Source organism: Lolium rigidum, chromosome 7, assembly GCF_022539505.1.
Source record: "Lolium rigidum isolate FL_2022 chromosome 7, APGP_CSIRO_Lrig_0.1, whole genome shotgun sequence".
In the NCBI taxonomy this organism is placed as follows: domain Eukaryota; kingdom Viridiplantae; phylum Streptophyta; class Magnoliopsida; order Poales; family Poaceae; genus Lolium; species Lolium rigidum.
This window is the reverse complement of record NC_061514.1, coordinates 14,010,202-14,031,261: the sequence shown is the minus strand read 5'-3', so window position 1 is coordinate 14,031,261 and position 21,060 is coordinate 14,010,202. Positions and strand designations below refer to the sequence as shown.

General features: G+C 43.6%; 2 protein-coding genes across 2 annotated transcripts in view; one reads left to right on the top strand and one right to left on the bottom strand.

The window, feature by feature from the left end:
- LOC124670930 (probable ubiquitin-conjugating enzyme E2 23) overlaps nt 1-254 on the top strand; it is a 71,459-nt gene extending 71,205 nt beyond the window's left edge. The window contains exon 9 of the mRNA XM_047207387.1: nt 249-254. Coding sequence (XP_047063343.1) covers nt 249-254 — 6 coding nt within the window. The remainder of the gene's footprint in view (nt 1-248) is intronic.
- A 17,549-nt stretch (nt 255-17,803) lies between these two features.
- Nucleotides 17,804-20,784, bottom strand: LOC124670929 (probable serine/threonine-protein kinase DDB_G0271682). Its single transcript, XM_047207386.1, has 3 exons — nt 20,519-20,784; nt 20,116-20,175; nt 17,804-20,012 (listed from the first exon to the last, which is right to left on the bottom strand). Exon 3 carries the CDS (start codon nt 19,960-19,962, stop codon nt 17,872-17,874), a length of 2,091 nt encoding a protein of 696 aa, XP_047063342.1. The 5' UTR covers nt 19,963-20,012; nt 20,116-20,175; nt 20,519-20,784; the 3' UTR covers nt 17,804-17,871.
- Nucleotides 20,785-21,060: the final 276 nt, after the last annotated feature.

The following is a 21,060-nucleotide window of genomic DNA, read 5'->3' as shown; positions in this document are numbered from 1 at the left end:
CAAAACCCCCTGAATACTTGTCCGTGAGCATTTACAGTGAATCCTTCATCGAAACTGCTTGTCAACACCTTCTGCTCCTCGTTGGGTTCGACACTCTTATTTATCGAAAGTACTACGATACACCCCCTATACTTGTGGGTCATCGGGGTGTTGTACAAGGGGGTGTACAAATGGGGAATTTTTTGGTTTTTCTTTTGCTCTGTGATTTTTTAGTTCTAGTTCTTTTGCTCTGTGACTTTTTTGCGCAGATGTAAGTAACTTTTGCCTGTTTGGGTCTTGTAATAGCTGCATTTGGGGCGTTTCTTGAAGACGGGCGGTATTCTGGATTGTTGAAATATTCTGATGTGGTATTCTGGATGAACATGTGTATGATAGCTGTTTGCCTGTTGAACTATAACTGTCTCGGCGACGATAAGCCCAGGAAGAGTCGCGTGGCGCCGATCCACCGGATGAACACAAGCTTTTTCCTTTTTTTTATTCTGTCTCCACACGGCGTGAGCATCATGCTGCCACACACAACAGCAAAACGATAAGGTAGGCAGATTTGACGGCGTTTCATCGCCGTTTATGAAGTCACAATCTTGGAACAAATCCAACGGTAGAGAGAGGGTGCACACGTATCCTTCTGATCACCAAATCCACTCTCCTTTTACTTTTATGTTGAGTCTTAATCTTCTAATTTTATGCACCAATTAAGAGAGCATAGTTTTCATTCTGAGTATAATGTGCATAGTTCCAGGACTTATTGATTGATTCATAATTATGTTATTGCTTGTTCTCAAATCATTTGTATCTAGTCACCCTTATGAACTTTAAAGGTGTTCTGGCATTTATGTTTTGCTACTTCATAAAGGACAAGCTGAGTACCACTTTGCTATGTTTTCTCTATGCTCAAAACCAAATAGTTGCTTTCAGTGCATAATTATTCATGATCTTTTGTTTGAGTTACTTCTCATATTGTAACATAGTTGCTAAGCGCTATTGTTATAATTATATCTATCATGCCTATGTTTAGAGTACTTTGATCCCAGCTTGCAATCCTTTTACAATAACTTGATCAAGATTATGTTGGATGAATGTCACCTCAAAAATTATCTTGTTATCACTTACCTACTCGAGGACGAGCAGGAGTTAAGCTTGGGGATGCTGATACGTTGCAAACGCATCTGTAATTTTTGATGCTTCATGCTTGTTTTACACCAATTGCTATACGTTTTATTTACACTTCGTGACATTTTTATGCATTTTCTGGAACTAACCTATTAACAAGATGCCACAGTCCAGTTCCTGTTTTCTGCTGTTTTTGTATTTCAGAAAAGTTGTACAGGAAATATTCTCAAAATTGGACGAAACGAAAGCCAAAGTTCCTATTTTCCTGTCACGAAGACAGGGTCCGAAGGAGATACGAAGGGGGGCACCAGGGGGGCCACACCACGCCAAGGCGCAGGTCAATCCCTGGTCGTGCCTAGGCATGGTGTGGGCCCCTTGGGAGCCCACCGACATCGCCCTTTCGCCTATAAATTCTCCCCCCCCCCCCCGACGCGAAAACCTTAAAAACCAGAGTCATATTCCCAGAAAAGTTCCATAGCTCCGCCGCCGCCGAAGACAAGTTTCGGGGGACAAAAGTCTCTATTCCGGCACCCTGCCAGGACGGGAAATTGCCCCTGGAGCCATCTCCATCGACTCCACAACCATCTTCATCGCCGTTGCTGACTCCCATGATGAGGAGGGAGTAGTTCTCCCCCGGGGCCGAGGGCTTTACCGGTAGCTATGTGGTATATCTCTCTCTCCCATGATATGATCTTTATGTGATCATGAGCTTTGTAATCTAGTTGAATAAGTAGATGTTATTCTTCAACTATTATGCTACTCAAGTGATTTTATTATGTGATCTCCGGAGACACCTTGTCCCACAGTGTGAAGGTGACAGTGTGCATACCGTGTGTGTCTCTTAAGATTAATTTACATAAATACTTATGAATTGTGGTGTCTTGTCTGTACTATCTTTGTATGCTCAAAGTGATAGCATGGGGCATCCATAGATTGGGAACGTGAACTTTAAGGAGTGCTTATGCAGCCCTACACAGTGAATTTGTGTTTGTTATCCAACCGGAGAGTGATTCAGAGTAGCATAGTGAAGAGATAATATCAATTATGATATCATTGTTGAGAGTGTCCACTAGTGAAAGTATGATCTCTGGGCCTTGTTTCTAAGCATTGAAACACCGTTTACAACCAATTCTGCTACATGTTTGCTTGCTGCCATTTTTATTTCAGATTGCAATTACCACTTATAATCATCCATATGACTTGTATTTCACTATCTCTTCGCCGAACTAGTTCACCTACACCTGACAAGTGTATTGGATGTGTTGGGGACACAAGAGACTTCTTATATTTTAATTGCAAGGTTGCTTGAGAGGGATATCTTTGACCTCTACCTCCCTGAGTTGAGTTCGATAAACCTTGGGTGATCCACATAAGGGAAACTTGTTGTTGTTCTACAAACATCAGCATTGGAGGCCCAACACTTTCTACAAGAATAGAAGCGTGCGTAGACATCAATTACCCTTCGGGTACCCGTCATTGCTATACCTGGTGCGAATTATGGAGGTGAACTAGCATAAGGACTCGACAAGTTGAACCAGCACGTAATATTGGCTTGGACAACAAGAAAAATGACTCCAATACGTATTCTACTAGCACTAGTAGGGAAAGCCTCATCAGTGGCGCACCAAAAACTGATTCTGTGGCGCATGGGCGGTGCGCCACAGAAACTTCGCCACAAAAATAAGGTTTCTATGGCGCACCAGTCCGTGCGCCACAGAATTAAGGTTTCTGTGGCGCACTGGAGTGGGTGCGCCACAGAAATAGAAGGTTCTGTGGCGCAAGTGGTCCTGGTGCGCCACTGGATTATATTTTGATGCGCCACAGAACAAAATGTACAGATATACTCGATTTTGTGCTGCCTGGTGTATTATATGGGTTTTATACAGGTTTTATACGTAGTATACCGGTTACATACAGATATAATATAGACAGATATAATATGGACACATATAACATAGCAACATTATACATCATCATCACATTACTTAGAGCCCGATCGAGTTATACATATAGCTGATGGGATTCGTAGCATAGAAAACAAAAAAATTCCTACCGCAAGAACGAATAACAAGCCAAGATCCAATCTAGAAAATGGTAGCAACGAGAAGATTATGAGACTAACCCTCGAAGATTTCCAAAGCCTACGAGATTAGATCTCGTTGTTGCTGTAGTCGATCACTTGCCGCTTTCGAAAGCGCGTAGAAGATCTTGACGGTGCCACAGTCGGGCAGCACCTCCGTACTCGGTCACACGTTCGGTGTTGATGACGATGTTCCTCTCCCCGTTCCAGCGGGCAGTGGATGTAGTAGATCCTCCTCGGAATCCCGACAGCACGACGGCGTGGTGTCGGTGGTGGTGGAGATCTCCGGCAGGGTTTCGCCTAAGCACCATGGGAGAAGATGGAGGAGGGGAGAGGCTAGGGTTTGGGAGAGGGGGACTTTGGGGCGCCGGCCAGGGGGCCCCTTTGGTGGTGCGGCCAAGAGTAGCTTGCCCCCTCCCTCTCCTCCTCATTATATAGGTGGAATCCCTAAGGCTTTAGCCAAAAGTTCGAATAATACCCCAATTCAAAACTTCCATATGGACGAAACCTAGAGGAACACGGACTCTCCCTTTCCCCCCTTTCTTGGCCGGCCAAGGAGGTGGAGTCCACCATGGACTCCACCCTCCCACTTGGTTGGCTGGTTAGGGTTCGTGGAGTCCAACCGGGACTCCACCTTCCATGGTGATTTCTTCCGGAAAGTTCTAGAACATTCTAGCGCCTTCCATAAATGCACCGGATCATTTCCAAACTTGGAAAGTGACTTCCTATATATGAATCATATTCTTCGGACCTCCTCGTGATGTCCTGGATCCCATCCGAGACTCCGAACAAACATACGAACTCCATTCCATATTCCATATCTACTTAAAACGACATCAAACCTTAAGTGTGTCACCCTACGGTTCGTGAACTATGTAGACATGGTCGAGACTCCTCTCCGACCAATAACCAATAGCGGGATCTGGAGATCCATAATGGCTCCCACATATTCAACGATAACTTAGTGATCGATTGAACCATTTACATACGATACCGATTCCTTTTGTCACGCGATACTTTACTTGTCCGAGGTTCGATCATCGGTATCTCAATACCTTGTTCAACCTCGTTACTGACAAGTACTCTTTACTCGTACCGTGATATGATGTCCCTTGGAAACCAGTCACATGCTTGCAAGCTAATTAGATATATCATTCCACCGAGAGGGCCCAGAGCATATCTATCCGTCATCGGGATGGACAAATTCCATTCTTGATCCATATGCCTCAACTCATTCTTTCCGAATACTTAATCCCATCTTTATAACCACCCGTTTATGCAGTGGCGTTTGATGTAATCAAAGTACCCTTCCGGTATAAGTGATTTACATGATCTCATGGTCGAAGGACTAGGTAACTATGTATCGAAAGCTTATAGCAAATTGAACTTAATGGCGTGATCTTATGCTATGCTTATTTGGGTGTGTGTTCATTATATCATTCATCCAATGACATAACCTTCTTATTAGCAACATCCAATGTTCATGATCACGAAACCATGACCATCTATTAATCAACAAGCTAGTTATACAAGAGGCTTACTAGGGACTCCTTGTTGTTTACATAACACACATGTATCAATGTTTCGGTTAATACAATTATAGCATGGTATGCAAACATCTATTATAAACACAAAGATATATTATAATAACCACTTTATTATTGCCTCTTGGGCATATCTCCAACAGTCTCCCACTTGCACTGGAGTTAATAATCTAGTTTACATTTGTAAAGATATAACACCTTGGCCTTATGGTGCTTATCATGTTTTGCTCACGGGAGAGGTTTCAGTCAACGGATCTGACACGCTCAGAAACGTATGTATTTTGTAATTCATTTGCGTCTCAACGCATCACTCATTTTCCAAATGAGTCGGCATTAATCGTATATGTTCGGTCTTCTGGTGGGACCTTAATTCCGCGGTCTGAAATATGTCACTAATATTGCCACACACAATATAGCTTCAAAGTTCTGACACTATCGGAACTACACCAAGTTCTCAAAGAACTTCTCTACTTAACATCCTCAGTCATTGTCAAAACAATGACATACTCTGCCTTCTTTTGTAGAATCCGTCACAATATTTAGAACTCATCTAAATCTAGCATAGACTCCTTCTAGCTCATTGTGCTACTCCCTCCGATTCATATTAATTGACTTCAATATGAATGTATCTAGAACTAAAATGTGTCTAGATACATCCATATTAGAGTCAATTAATATGAACCGGAGGGAGTACCTTTTAATCAACACTTAGCCTAATTGAGATTTTATATGTGACCAAACTAATATCGGTGTAACACCTTACAACGATTTGTTTGTCATTACCCCATATAAAACTATATATATACTTGGTTCTTCTAAAGCACTCAGGGATATTCTTACTATCGTCCAATGATCATCACATGAATCATTCTGGTATATGCTCCTAACTTTTTAGAGCACAGGACATCTGATTTTGTACATATTATTCGTGATCCAAAATCACTCATGTGTTTTTACTCATCGAGTGTGAAATACACTCAAGTCTTGTTAAACCTTCACATGGAAAAGAACACCTTCTTAATATTTTTATATTGAACTACTTCAATATTCATTCTATGTACTTTAAACTTATTATATGTTTCAAGCTATCTTCATAGATCTTGACACTAAATATGTTTCAGTTCATATCCTTTCATTGAATTTAATTCTCAATGAAACCTTTTTAATCAAATATATAATTACATCATTTATAACCAACTATATGTCATCTACATAAAGTATTATAAATATGTCTCAGCGCTCTCACTTAATTTCTTGCAAATGCAAGCTTCTTCATCGTTTCTGATGAAATCAAAAACTGTTTGACTATTTCATCCGGTGAATTAAGATTCCAACTCTGCGATACTCACTTCATCCAATTGAAGTTCGTATACCTATCTAGTATTCCACGGACCAGCAAAACTCTTGGTTGTATCTTGTATACACCTTTAATACACACTTCTGTTAAAGTAATGTATTTTGCCATCCTACTAGCATATCTCATAAAAGAAATATGTAGCGATTACTAGAATAATCCACATAGACTATAAGCATCGCTACGGAAGATCTAATCTTATCGTAGTCAACTCTTTGAACTTTGTCGTAAACATCTTTTCGATAAGTCGAGCTTCTTCAAGGATATTCCATCCAAGTCCATCAATTTTATAGATCCATTTACTTTCAAAAAGTATTCACCTATCTTGGATTTCATGGCGCATAGCCATTTTAACGGAGTCAGGGCTCATCATAGCTTCTTTGTATGTAGTTGGTTTATCATTGTTCAAAATCAATCCTTTGTTCACAAATCATTTATTTGATCACAAAGTAAACCATACCTACAAGGTTCAATAGGTACTTCGATCTTCATGACTATAACACTTTGTAGACATGGGAGCCATGATCATCGTGTCCGCTTCCAGAACCATTTCTGATGCTGCGCTACTCTGATCATCATGCTTTGGTTCATCCACCTTATCAAGTTCTATTGTCCTCTCACTCAAATACTTCGCTAGAAACAATTTCTTGGAAATAAGAAACATCGACAAACACTTTTGTCTTTGTCTCCATAGTGGAAAGAATTCCCAATCAATTCTCTGGGATAACCAACAAAGACATTCATCCGATTTTGGTTGTAAACTTATTTACTTATGCTATGCATACCAAAATTTAAGAAAGGACTATTAGGGTTTACACCCATGCCATAACTCGTATGGTGTCATTTCAACAGATTATGATGATGCTCTATATATTCAGTGTAAAAGCGGTAGTCTCTAAAGCATAATCCACAAAAATATAATGGCGTCATAATATATTATCTCATCATTAATCCAACAAGGTTTGGATACGTCTCTCGGATACTCCATCATCACTATGATACTCCAAGAAACGTGAGTTGTAGAACAATTTCAAAACTCTCTTAGATGTTCGCTAAAAATCGTAATTCAAATATTTCCACCATGATCCAATCATATATATTTGAATTTTCTATTACGATGATTTCCACTTCATGGTGAAATTTATTTGAATCTATTCAAATGTTTCAAACTTCTTCCTTATTGAATAAATATATCCTTATATATACACTCAATTCATTGTTGGAAGTTTTCATGAAGTAGAAGAATCTCCCGCATGAGAACTATGCCCGAGTGAACCACATACATCATCATGTATGTTTCCACTAAGTTAGTTGCCCGTTCAACTCTTGGCCTATGAACGGTATTTCAGTCATTCTCTTTAGAAGAGATTTGCAAGCGTCAAACGATTCAAATATCAACTGACTCCAAAAATCCATTTGCATGGAGTTCCCTCATGTGTTCCTTTCTAACATGACCTAAATGGGGTTCCACAAATGAGTGGAATTCAAATCATTTGCCTTATGGTGTTTTAGTGTCAGTGTTATGCATGTGTGTTTCACAATTAAGATTTATAATAAGTTATCCATCGTACATGGAGTATGGTCGTCATAACCTTTAACAACTCATTGTTTTTATTTGACCAGAGCTAAATAACAATTATTAAGTTCTTTATTATATATCTGAAGGGCTAGGTAGAATGCCAACGATGAACATAATAACACTTTATTTTGTCCAGACGTGCATTATTACCACATTCCTTATCAGTCACTTAGGCCATTGTATTCTTGAATTGCGTTGTGTTGTATGACATCTCATACCAACCAATATGGTACTTATACCCAAGAATTCCATTGTGTGACTAATGAAAGAATACATTCATAACATATATATCATCTATATACATCTGAGCTAGACTTTCTAGTCTTTTCTTTCTTTCTGCCAAAATATTTTGTAGTTTCTCTTTTAGCTTTCCTCATTCTCAGAAAACACTTCTATATGAAAATTTATTTCTGCCAAAAATATAGCTAAAACTTATTCGAATATGAAAATTGTTCGAATTAAAAAATGTTCGGATCTAAAAAAATGTTTAAATTTAGAATATGTTCAAATTTAAAAAGTGTTCGAATCTAAAAAAATGTTTGTATTAAAAAAATGTATGAATCTAAAAAAGTTTAAATGTTTTTTTAGAAAATAAATCTAAAAACAGTTGGATCTGGAAAGTGTACGAATTATAAAAATGTTCAAATTTGAAAAAAAATCGGATTTTAAAAATTTCAGAAAACTTGAGAATTTAAAGTTTGAAAAAAGTTCAAGAAAAACTAACTGGAAAAATTGAAAAACCCGGTCGAAAATCAGAATAAACTGAACAAAAGCGGAAAAAGCAGACACTGTCGCCGTTAATGAGCCGGCCCAGAATCAGTCCTCCTTGTGCGGATCGCTGGATTGCTCCGGCTATGAGCGGAGAATAGGAACCGCCCCACGTGCCTCCGTGCCCCGAGACTTATTAAAAGTTTGGACACTCTGCGGTGCGGGGACACGTGTGCCTAATCGGTGAGTACGTGTGTGTTTCCATTTCAAAGAAGTCCACGATGTACGCCGCGTTGACGTGAAACTCTTTAAGTCCACGCTTGTCACGCACAAAACCTCGAAGCCTCCGGAGAAACCCCAATCTAGGTACCGCCACCGTTGATATCCCATCCAACGCCTCCCCGTCTCCGTGTCGGCTACCCCCGATCGAACCGCCATAGGAAAGAAAATCACGCACCAAATTCATTTTGCCCACGTCGATCGGGACGTGCGCGCTTCCTTTTTTTTCCACAACGGCCGGAAACTTCCCGGAGACGGAGCCGTCAACCGTGTGGATTATCCAAACCTTGCGCGGTAAGGAATCCCGCGCGACCGACGACGAGCCGACCTCGACCACGTCACCTCCTTCCGATTCTATCTTCTCTCCCGCTCCTATATAATCCATCCTCTTCTACTCGATCCACGTCCCCGTCATCAGTCATCACAGTTTGAAAACCTCCAATTAGCTCATCGGTCGGCGGAAGCTTCATCGCGTTCGTGCGCCATGGACGCCGCCTCGCTGTCGCTGGACGCTGGTTTCGACTTCGACGACCTGGGTTTCCTGGACGGGCTGCTCGAGTGCTTCGACCTGGACCTCCCGGCCGACTTCGGCGATTCCTTTCTCGCCGAACCAGGCAAGGACGGCGGTCTGGGCCTGGATCTGGGTTCTCCTGACGGCGGGAGGGAGAGCTCGCCGGAATCCGTGGTGACGGACGACGGCGCGGGAGATCGCGAGGAGGACGAGGGCGGGATGTCGGCGTACGTGACCGACCTGGAGAGGTTCCTCATGGAGGACGGCGACGATTACGAGGTCGGTGCACCACCGACAGCGGAGCAGGAGGAGTTTGCTCCGGATGAGTACTTCTTAACCGATTACTTTGTTGCAGACGACGGTTGCTTCGGTGCCGGCGTCGACGATGCCGAGACGACGGGAGTGGAGGGTGAGGTGGAGCTTGCCGTCGACGACTACTTCTTGGACGACTTCTACGTTGACGACCAGCTGGGCTACGCCATGTTGGCCGCAGGTGACACCGTCGATGATGATGCGGGGTTGAAGGAGGAGGAGATTGCGGGCGACGAGTGCTGCTTCGACGACTTCTTTGCTGCTGACGACGACAACGATTGCGCCGAGGCCGAGCCCGCGTCTGGTGCCGGCGTGTTGGATGCGGCGTCCTCGTCGGAGGACGCCGGCGATTTTGCTGCTCGCGAGGACGAGGCTCCCTCGAGGAAGCGCGCAAGGTACGAATGAATTGAATCGGTTTCGTTCATTCATTCTGTGCTAATTGCAAAGCTTTAAATCTTCCCAAATTCTTCTGGGCGGGCGGCTGCCAGATGGACGTCCTGAGCGCACGCGCTATACGACAAAACGAGCTAGGCCAGCGACTTCGCTTCGCCCAGAAAAATATCAAGGACCGAGCTTGGGGTCCGTTCGTCCTGGCCGCGAATCCCCACCTAGTTCGACCGGATCCGCACGATCGCGTCGCTCCTGCTCCGGCCCCCATGTCCCGACCTCCAGCAGCTGCTCCGGCCGCCGCCTCGCTGACCTCCTCCTCCAGCCGCAATGTCGGCCGGTGCGTTCCAGACGATCTCGTCTAGCAGCTGCTCCGGCTGCCGCGACGCTGACCTCCTCGCGCAACAGCTGCTCCGGATACTGCGCCGCCGATCTCCAGCAGGAGCTTCGTCCATCGTGTCGCCAACCTCCTACTCCAGCAGCAGCTCCGGCCACCTGCCCCCACTCCTCGGTGGACTCCTCCCCTCGATTCCTTCTGCGCCGACGCTTCCCCTCGATTCCTTCTGCGCCGCTCCCGTCAACCATCTAAGCGCTGTAGTAGTCGATTTGGTGCCACTGGATGCACGCGCGGAGAAAGGAACTGATTTGGGGATTTTTCTATCAGTCAAACCTTGGTGGTGGCTGCTGAGTGCTGATTGCTTCACGTGATCTTGTAACGCAAGGGCAGAAACAAAGAACGGAAACGACCTAGTATTCTTTAGCATTGGGCTGCTAATTTCTACGGGTTTGTTAAACGCTACTTCGGTTGTGCCATGTTGCGTCGACATGTAAATACTGATGAAATTACATATTATTATAAAAAAGTTGCCTATAATATTTTGTATTTGCCTTACACCACGATACAGTTGCCTACTAGTATTTTTTTTTTTGCGACACGAAACTTTCATAGCAGCGGGCGACAACTTGATCATACATCATACGGTTATGTTCTCGATCTTTCACTCGCCTATCCGTTGTACTACTGCCACATCTCTTTTTTATCATAATCGTGGATGGCCTCCTTTTTCTCCTGGCTATCCATGATTGATTAATGATGATGGACCTTGCTTCTGGAGAAACTGCTCATATCTAGGAATAATTCACTAGTAGCACCGTTGGCATCATCTAGAGGTAATGGGTTGCCAGCATATTTGGCTTCTAATGATGTGATTGACACATCTCTGGAGACGAACTACACAACTTTGGTACCAGTTGGCACAATATTGGCACACAATAGAGCAAGTTTTGTTCATGATATGGCAATTTTGGTCCCCAACGGCGTAATTTTAGTGCGTGACAAATTAACTTTCAAGGCAATTTTGGTGCCCAACAACAACGAATTTGGTGTCGACGGCACAACAATGGTGCGGTACAAAGCAAGGTTTGTGCCTGATAGGGCAATTTTGGTGCCGAAACCACAACCCTAGCCGCAGCTCGTTTTCCTAACGCGGAGGTCTTGTCGCCTCCCGTGGCTCCTCTGACCTATCCAAGTTGCCTACCGTTGTCGTGGGATGGTTTACCACTATTGCTAAGTTGTGTCTCGTAGCTTGAAGTTGCGTACGCGTTGTTTGTTTAGTTGCAACTTTGGTGCCCGGAGGCGTAACTTTAGTACACCAAAAAGATCAAATATGGTGTTAGATGGTGTAACTTTGATATCTAACATCGCAACTTGGATGCTCAACGGCGCAACTTTAGTGCCGAAAAGAGCAAGTTCGGCGTCTGACGGCCCAACTTTGGTTCCCGGTGCTACAAAGTTGTCTACCGATATTATAAAGCTTCTTATCGAATCGATAATTTGGCTAACGATGGCACTCATAGTTATTGAGGCAACAAATTGAGATAATGAAGTAATTACTATGTGTTGAGATAATCAATGATCCAAAATTTGCACCAAAGTTGCTTCGTCGCGCGCAAAAGTTGCTTCTTAGTTGTCAAATTTACCTCATCGGGACTAAAGTTATTCCGCCGTTCTGAATGTTGCTAAGTTGCTTTTAATTATTGTAAAGTTGTCTACTATTGTTCTGAAATTGCCTATAGTTGTTGCTAAGTTGCTTCTGCTGTTGTGAATCTACTTTATTCTTTTGCGCACCAAAGTTGCTTCCTCGTGGAGCTACTTTACTGTCCGATGGAGCAATTTTGGTGTTCAACGGAGTAATTTTGGTGCCAATAGAGCAACTATGGTGCGCAACATTGCAACTTTAGTGACAGTGCAATTTTGGTGCACAACTTTGTAGCCGACAGATCATGGGTACCGACCCAAGAAATTGTTTTCCTCTTTTCCTCTGAACTTATTTTGTTCTCCCGTCTCTTTTTTTCAAAGCGACTAATCCTTCTAAAAAAAATGAGGAATAGAGCCAGCCAATCCCTCCACCCCACCCCTTTTGTGCCTCGCGCCAAAGCAACTTTTGGTGCCCGACGGCGCAATTTTTAAATCCTGTAGAACAACTTTGGGGTCCGATAAAGTAAATTTGGTGCCCGATAGAGCAACTTTGGTCATGGCGGTCCATTTTCGGCTTTTGGCGAAGCAACTTTAGCACCCTATGTCCCAATTTCGACAAGTTTCTTACCCTGCATCGTTGCTATCCTTTTAGGTAACAACTATTATTTAGCCAACAATTATTATATGATTTTAGGTAATAAACTAGCATTTGTAGCAACTACTACGTGTTTTTAGGCAACAAATTGATACATATATGTGATTTTTAGGCAACAAACTACTGCTAGGCAAGAAACTAGCATTTTTAGCAATTATTATATCAGTTGAGGCAACAAAATATCCCTTTATTTTCCGTGCGAAGTACCAACTTCTCTTTCATATGAGACCCACCACTCAATTCTATCCCTCATCTTCTTCTTCCTCGCACGGATATCTCTCGATCCCTCCTGATTTGCTCAAGTAAACGCCCGCCCCCACCCCCACGTTGCCTATTCCGGTCGTAGTTGGTTCCAGCCCGAGCTCGAGGCCAGGAGAGGGGCGCGCCACAGCGGGAGGTCGCTACGGACCAGAGGTCATGCGCTGTAGCGGGAATTGCGCCGAGAGGAGCGACATGGCAGCCAGTGTTCCGCGAGCTGCGGGGTTTGAACGGGCGCGGTGTCGTGTGGGCAAGTTGGCGGCGGCCGGGAGGAGGCCGGCGGCGGAGCTCGTGCGTCCTGCGCGCGTTGGAGCGACGCTGACGGCGGAAGCGGGCGTCTGGACGGGAGTACGGCAGCGGGGGCACTCGTCTAGATGGAAGGCCGGCGACGAGCACGGTTTGCCGGGGCGGCGCGCGTGGCCGACGGGGGTGGTACTCCTAGCCGAAGGGTAATGCGCTGCCGTTAGCCGGCGAAGCCCCACCGGTCCCATCTCCCCTGATTCCCCATCGGGGAGACGCCGGTCTGCGCCTGTGCGGTTTCTCCACCTGCTGCCCCCTGCTATGGCGCGGTCACGTGGGTAAAGCCTTGGCGCCCAGGGCATGCGCTGGAGGGGAAATCGATGGCGGTGGCTCCTGTGCCGGAGGGGAGGCCGGCGGCCGGCGGCGAGCGCGGGTGCTTAGGGCCTGTCGGCGGGAGGAGGTCGGGTCAAGAGCTGGATCCCTCCCTGGCGGCGTGCTCCAGGCCGGTCGGCGGGGTTGCCCGCAGGATGTAGGGACTCGGGTGGTAGAGTGAGCCAGAATGTGCCAACAAGCCCACCTGTAAGAAGAGTCCGACAGGAACTTTCCATTTTCGTTGAGCGCTCATATGCACGAACGGGCACGCGGCCGCCCGCTAGACCTGTCCTTAAATCTTAGGAACCAATCAGATGTTAATTACAAGTGCTAATCCAATTGGAGAAATGGAACAATCTGTAAATATATATAATTATATATAAGTACTAGTGCTCTGATAAATACGATGTGGAAATTTGTCAAAGTTTATATTCTCCATGCCTGATCTTGTTTCATAAATCTCACCGTGTTATGATCCTCTAGAAGAAGAGGTTGCTTATTTGAAACTGTCAGCGTGCATCTATTTATGCTCTTTTTTTCTTGGGGATCTGTTTATGCTATTGGATTGGGTGATATACAAGCATCCAATTTAATTTATACAGTATATGTTGATACTGTCAGCATGAATCTATTTATGACCTTGGATTGGATGATATATAAGCACCCAATTTGATTATATCTGTTGATAATGATATTCAGCATCCATACCCTGAGGCAGAGGAGGGGCGTCGCCCCTGCACCATGCGAAGCAGAGCTCGGGGTAACCAGATGGCGTTGCACCTCGGTGGAATTACAAGGATGCCGCCGCCTTGGCCATCAGTACAACCGGCTGCCTTCCTCCGGTGTATGCGGCAGCGCGTGGCTCTCGATTTGATCGATCCTCACCTGCAGCTTCCATCGTCTTGGAGGAACCAAATTGCTCTCGCCGCATGGTGCCTATCTCAGGTATTCAAACTGGTAGGTTGAAAGTCCAGAGGAATACTACGGCATATTTCCGTGTTCCTTACCATTTTAGTTTACCTTCCAGCTGGCTGGACCAGGCCAAGCTTGGGGCCTACAGAAAACTTACTGCTCCAAAGCCTTTGGCCATGTCAGAAAATCACCTAAAACGAATTTCACATAAAGCGTCCTGAGAAATCCCCTTCTTCACCAGTCTACAAAATTAATTTGACGTGAAACTCTGAACTTTGCTTTAAGATTGGTATTTTTTTCTGAAACTTTGCTTTCAGAATTCTAAGAAATAGTAGTATAAGAAATCTATCCTGGAGAAGGTTTAGAGAATGGATTAGCCGTTTGGAGTAACTAGATATTCAGCATGGAAGAATTTAAAAGATTTTTAAAGAAAAGTAAAAAAAAAGATATCGTGGGAAGTAGAAGAGAGCAGAATGTACCATGAATCACTGAGGTAGAGGGGAATCTACAAAAAAAATAGCACCCAGGAGATATGAACTAGAGGCTTCAAGAAAATTCGTGTTCTCATAATTCTATGAAGCCAGTAAATAAATATTATTTATGAAAAAAATAGAAGAAACACATCTAGATTTGGATATTTTTATGGAATATTCTAGGTACAAGATACTCCCTCTGTTCTTATATACAAGGCCATCATTCATTTTGAGCTAAAACTTTGACTAATATTTTGATCAACATAATATGAATTATATATCACCAAAAGTATACTATTGGATTCATATTTAAAAGATGTTTTCAACATATATTTTTGGTGTTATGTAACTTGCTTTTTATCAATCAAATTGTTAGTCAAAGTTTTGGTTCGGAATACTTAGTGCCCTTATATGTGATTTTTTTAAATGGGGTACCCAGCCTCAACACGGAACGATGCATGTAGTCATTTTGTTGCATTATTAAATTGCTAATTGCTAATTCTTAGTTAGTCGACTCCTTAGACATTGGATTTGTCACCTGATTTGTGCTAATATGATAGTTGCAAGTGAGATGCAACTGAGGTTTCCTTAGTTACAAATGGGTTGCAACTAAGATTTTCCTAGTTACACCTAGGCTGTTTCCTCAAAAAAACACCTAGGCTGTAACTTACAAAAAAAATTAAAATTAAGCTATTGAATTTGCTCTTGAGATTCATGCTGGCCTATAAGTTACACATGAGTTACAAGTCTAGATGTGCCCTTACTAAAATGCTATGTCTAGGTCTCAAGTTAACTGAGTCTGGCTCACCTAAGAAAAGTGTAAGGTAAGGAGCATGATTCGATGTTCCTGCTCATGATAGAGACCACGGGGGCTCGTAGTCCCGCGGGGCTCTCTGCTCTACTTCCGGTGCTACAGGGAACTCATCCTCAAGTACGACATGGCCAGGCACGGCCTCAGGGTGATCCACCGACCTCATGTGTTCCAAGCGTATGCGTATGTCGTTTCTGTGAATGATGATGTACTGTATTAGGAGTTGCTGAAGGCCAGGGTTCATGTCTCTACATGTGGTCAAGGTAGGCAAGTGACATCGGCGATAAAGGATGGGTTCAGAACAGGGTAATCAACCTGCGCAATCTGCTTCCAATTGAAATTGTGCGAAGGTGGTAGGCTTTGCCGTGGAAACAAATACCATTTTCATTAGCCGACCCATTGGTGGATTTGCAATTGATCTCCAGTCAAGGCGTGTGAAGAAGGTGTGTGATTGGGAAATCTCACACTCTGTTTCAAGTCTTTGGTTTCTACACTCCAGGTAATATGCATTATTCCTTGTGGTGCGTGTGGTTCAACTTTCAGACTCCTATAGGGATCATTGTGGACTCCTCAAGACATAAACAGAAAGTTCAGAATAACTGTTTGTATTCTCTGTGCCCTCAATGCTCATATATGCATAGCTACATAATTCTAATGTGATTTTTTAAATTGCTAGGTAGCATATGATGAGATGTTTGCAACATCCAACCTTTTGCTCTTCGTTCAAGTTTATGCAGCTTTATAGTACAATCCTAAATATAAGCAGCGAGTTGCTTGCCATTAGTACAATCTTTGTAGTATTACTTGTAAGAACGTCAACATGATTGAAATTGGAAACGGTGATAATTGGTCAATAATGCGGATTTATATAGCTATAGTCAAAGCTAAGTATTAGCTGGCCGTTAGTACATAGGCCATGTTTGTACTATTACTTGTAAGGAAGTCTCTAAAATTGAAATTGGAAATCCTGATAATCGATTAATTGTGAGGAAGTGACTCAAAATTCCCCTTTTATCAGTATCATTTTCCTAAGCTCTATTATCTTACTTATAGTAAGCAAGAAACAGTTTCTCACGTTCTGAACAACAAGGTATATTAGGTTCAGACTTCAGAGGGATTTTGGTAGGGGATTCAATGAACATGCGGTAGCAGTTCCAAAACTCTGCTGATATTGCCTTGAGTTATAAGCTAGATAAAGTGATTGGAGCTTAAATCCTAGTATGGGTTACTGGAAGAGATCTTGCTTTGTCGTTTTGAAACCTCTACAGTTTCCTATTCTTCATAAGGAAGTTTGGAGAATTGGAGTACTTGTGAATATTACTTTAACCTTGAAATGGAAATAACTGTCAGTTTTATGGGTAAATCTGCAAACTTTTTTTTCTCGAAATGGGGCATCCCCAGCCTCTGCATCAAGCGATGCATACGGCCTCTTTTATTAGAACTTTAACCAGCGAAAACAAGCAGTATCAGGTCTCTAAGGTTTTAGTTTTCCAAATACGTTTTTAATGTGGCATTTTGCTCGTTTGGCCTACAAAGCATTCCCAGCAGCTACATGGAAACGGGGTTTTCAGTTTCAGAATTTGGTCGCAGCTGGAATAGCTGCTGCATCATGGGCTATTTTGGAAGGCTATCTTCCTTCAGAAATGTTGTTATGTGTTATCCTAATGCGCTCATATACGAAGTTTGCTATTGTTTTATGCTTGGTGTTGGTTGTTGAAGCAGGAAGACAGAACCGGATCGCAGCATGAAGGTTACATCAGGTAGCCAGGTAGTTGTTTGACAGAGCGAAGTGCTGCCGAGTCAAATGCCATGGACTGGAGGCAGGTTAACTGAAATGCCATGCTTGGTACTTGTTAGTTGCGGATGTTGGTTGTTGCAGCCTTGGATGCTTTGTGTGTTTGCTGTAATGTACTTGTAAGTCGTTTGAGTCAGTTTGTAAGAGAGGTAGGCGTAAATGGTTGAAGGTTTCTAAACCTTGTTAGTACCTGAACTTTTTAATCTGCTAATGAGGGATTCATTATGTTTTTCTGAACTTTCAGTGCTAATGCTAATTTAACTGTTGCTTAAGCTGCTTGTCATCATTCGTCAGTGCTAATGCATTATTACCTGTTAACTTTTGATAAGAAGTATGCGTGGATAAAATTTTAATAATTCTGCACAGCTCACAAAATACATATTTTTTTCACAATATTTGCAGATATCTAGTACTATTAAATTTCAAATGCACGTAGTTAGTTCTATTCAATTTCTTTGGACCCATGCCCCAGATCAGTAATATCCCGTACCTTTTGTCTAACCTCCGGTCACTTCAGTTCTCCAAGAAGCTAGACGCAATGGTGGGCTTTTCTGGTTGGATCATCTCAATAGTGCCCTCGAGCATCTTGAGCACCTTTCCCATGGAGGGTCGCGTGTCAGCACGGTCCTGGAGGCACCAGATGGCCGTGTTCACCATGCGCTCAACCATTGCCTCGTCTTCGCTGCCTTCTGTTTGTAGGGCTGGGTCGAGGATGTCCTCGATCCGGCGATCTATGTAACACTTCTCGTAGGCCCAGTTGGGGAAGTACGAATCCTCGCTGCCCAGTGAATCCTGCCGGAACCCGTAGTTGCGGCGACCGGAGACAATCTCAAGGAGCACCATGCCGAAGCTGTAGACGTCGGTCTTGGCCGTGATGGGCTCACGGTGGATGACCCACTCAGGCGCCATATAACCAAGGGTACCACGGATCCTGGACATTGTGACCTTCTCCTTCTTGCTAGTCAGCTTGGACAACCCGAAGTCCAGCTTGGGGCAGAAGTTGTCACCTAGGAGTATATTCTCTGGCTTAATGTCACAGTGCAGCAGCCACTCCAAGCAGTACTCCTCGTGCAGATACACCATGGCACGTGCCACCCCAAGTGCAATCTGGTGGCGCGTGTTCAGGTCCAGCAGGAGCAGCTGCCGTTGATGATCGTCGCCCTCCCCCGTGGACGCTGCGAAGAGATACTTGTCGAGAGAGCTGTTAGACAAGAACTCGTTGACGAGCATGAACTGTTCCTTATCCGCGCAGAATCCCCTTATGTGCACCAGATTCAGGTGATTCATCCGCGCCATGGTAGTCACCTCCCCCCAGAACTCCGCATCACAGCCGCCCAGCCCGTGCAACTGCTTCACCGCCACAGCGCGGCCATCAGGCAGCTCTCCGCGGTACACTATGCCGTACGGGCCGCGGCCCACCACATCAGTGAAGTTCTTTGTCACCGTCTTCAGATCCGCGTACGAGTACTGCGGGACGCCGACAGAGGCAAGCAGACCCTTCTTGAAACTTGGTGTGTTTCTATTAAAAATGCTTACACTCTTCATCTTACCGAGAATTGATCCGGACGCAACACTGCCCGCGCCAGGATTGTCTATTTTCAATTCATTTTGACCACCGCTAAAGAAACGCCAACTTGTTTGTGACTTTGCTTGGGATTTTTCTACAACTGCTCTGAGCTCCCGGAGGCGTCCAGCGACATCATTCATTTCAGGACGCTCGTCATACTCCTCTTTCAGGCAATCTTTTGCAATTTTTCCAATTGCCTCGAGAACCTTCATGTTGCTCTCATTTGCAATGTCTGCATCGAACAACTCTCTTATAGACGTCCGTTTTGCAGAAGCTTTACCAAATCTCTGAATGACTCTCTTTGCCTTGTCAGTTGGTTTTGTTTTGGTAATTAGTTCTACAAGAACAACCCCGAAGCTGTAAACATCACTCTTCACGGTCAGACACCCCTGCTTTGGAAACTCTGGATCCATATAACCAATACACCCTTTCACATTTATAGTGCATTCAGTGTTGCTGTCTCCCAAGAGAAGCCTAGATATTCCAAAATCTGATATTTTGGCGTGAAAATTATCATCCAGAAGGATATTAGAGGGCTTAATGTCGCAGTGAAGAACAGGGCTGTACATGGAGTGCATGCAGCCTAGGGCTTCCGCACATTCTATAGCAATGTTCAATCTTGTGGCCAAAGAGATTGGAGTATCACCCAAATGAAGCAGGTCACTGAGATTTCCATTGCTAACATGCTCGAGGACCAACATCTCAGCATTTTTCTCAACGCAACACCCAATGAGCCTCACTACATTCTTATGATTGATTTGACTATGAATGATTACCTCTTTAGCGAACTCTTGCAGCGAATCTGAGTGGATATATTTCTTCACTGCAACTGACTGATTATCCTCAAGAACTCCTTTGTAAACCTCTCCAAATCCACCGTTTCCAAGTTTGGTGCTGTAGTTGCTGGTTATTCTCTTAATCTTATCTTCCGAAAAATACTTGATATTATGATTGTTCTTCAATCTCCACTTTGTCTTGTCGGTATCTTGGATCAAGTCTCTAAGCATATTTTCTGGAATCTCTGCTTTCTGTTCCATTTTTTGTTATTAATACAGATTCCCAACACTCAGTATATAATGTTGTTAACCTATCCACGAAAATAAGGGTCAATTACAGCAAAATTTGTTGATTTTTTATAGAATATACATAAACCCAAGTCAAAAAAAGGATCCATACAGATGGTCACCTACAAGATTGTTTTTCCTTTCAATCCAATGAATTATTGCCGATAACTTTGCAATGTAGATAACCTGCCCATGGAAGTAAGCAGTCATTTACAGGAAAATCTCCGAAAATTTATGGAATATATAAAACCAGGTCGAAAAAAAAATCTATAAGAATGGTCGCCTACAAGAAATTTTATTTCTATCCAATGTATTGTTGCTTATAATTTTGCAACAGATGTACAACGATGTACACTCAGTATATATAATGTTGATAATTTATTCACGGAAGTAAGTAGTCATTTATAGGAAAACCTGCGAAATCTATGGTATATGCAAACCCAAGTCAGAAAAAAATATCCATTTACATATGAATGGTCACCTACACTAGTGTGAAAAATGGAGGATTAGCATTGTCGCTTCAATGTACCTGAGGATCAACGGGAGCTGCCACCACCCCAAGATCCAGCAGCAAGCCTGCAACCCAGCAATAAATTGGATAATCCCCACAAATCCAGATTCAGATCCAGCACGAACCACCTTGGCTCTTGCTAATATCCCCTACTGCGCATAGATCAAGCTGCACCTTGGCAGCGAATGGGAGTGGCAAACTATCACAGATCTATCTAGTACCTGCGTATATCTCACTCTGGTCAACCGGACTGTGCACTTCAGCACGCGGCTGCTGCACAGCATCAGAGGAGTGTACGATAAATAATTGCCATACTTCAGAGAGCCCAGACAAGGCCTTTTCAATTTTTTAACTACATGCTGCAAGTGATGATTTGGCAGAAGAGAGCCAAAGACGGAAGAGACGGAGAAAGAGCACCGGAACAAGAGACGAAAGTACATACTTCAAAGAATTGCATATGTGATAGCGGTTATTAGGGATGTAAAGAGTACGGATAATTTTTGCTCCGAATCCACGACCGTATCCATTTTTGAGGATATGGTATGCTTTAGAAATCCGCT

What these genes read in the sequence shown, in the direction of transcription:
- LOC124670929 (XM_047207386.1), bottom strand. Translation starts at nt 19,962, where the DNA reads ATGGAACAGAAAGCAGAGATTCCAGAAAATATGCTTAGAGACTTGATC.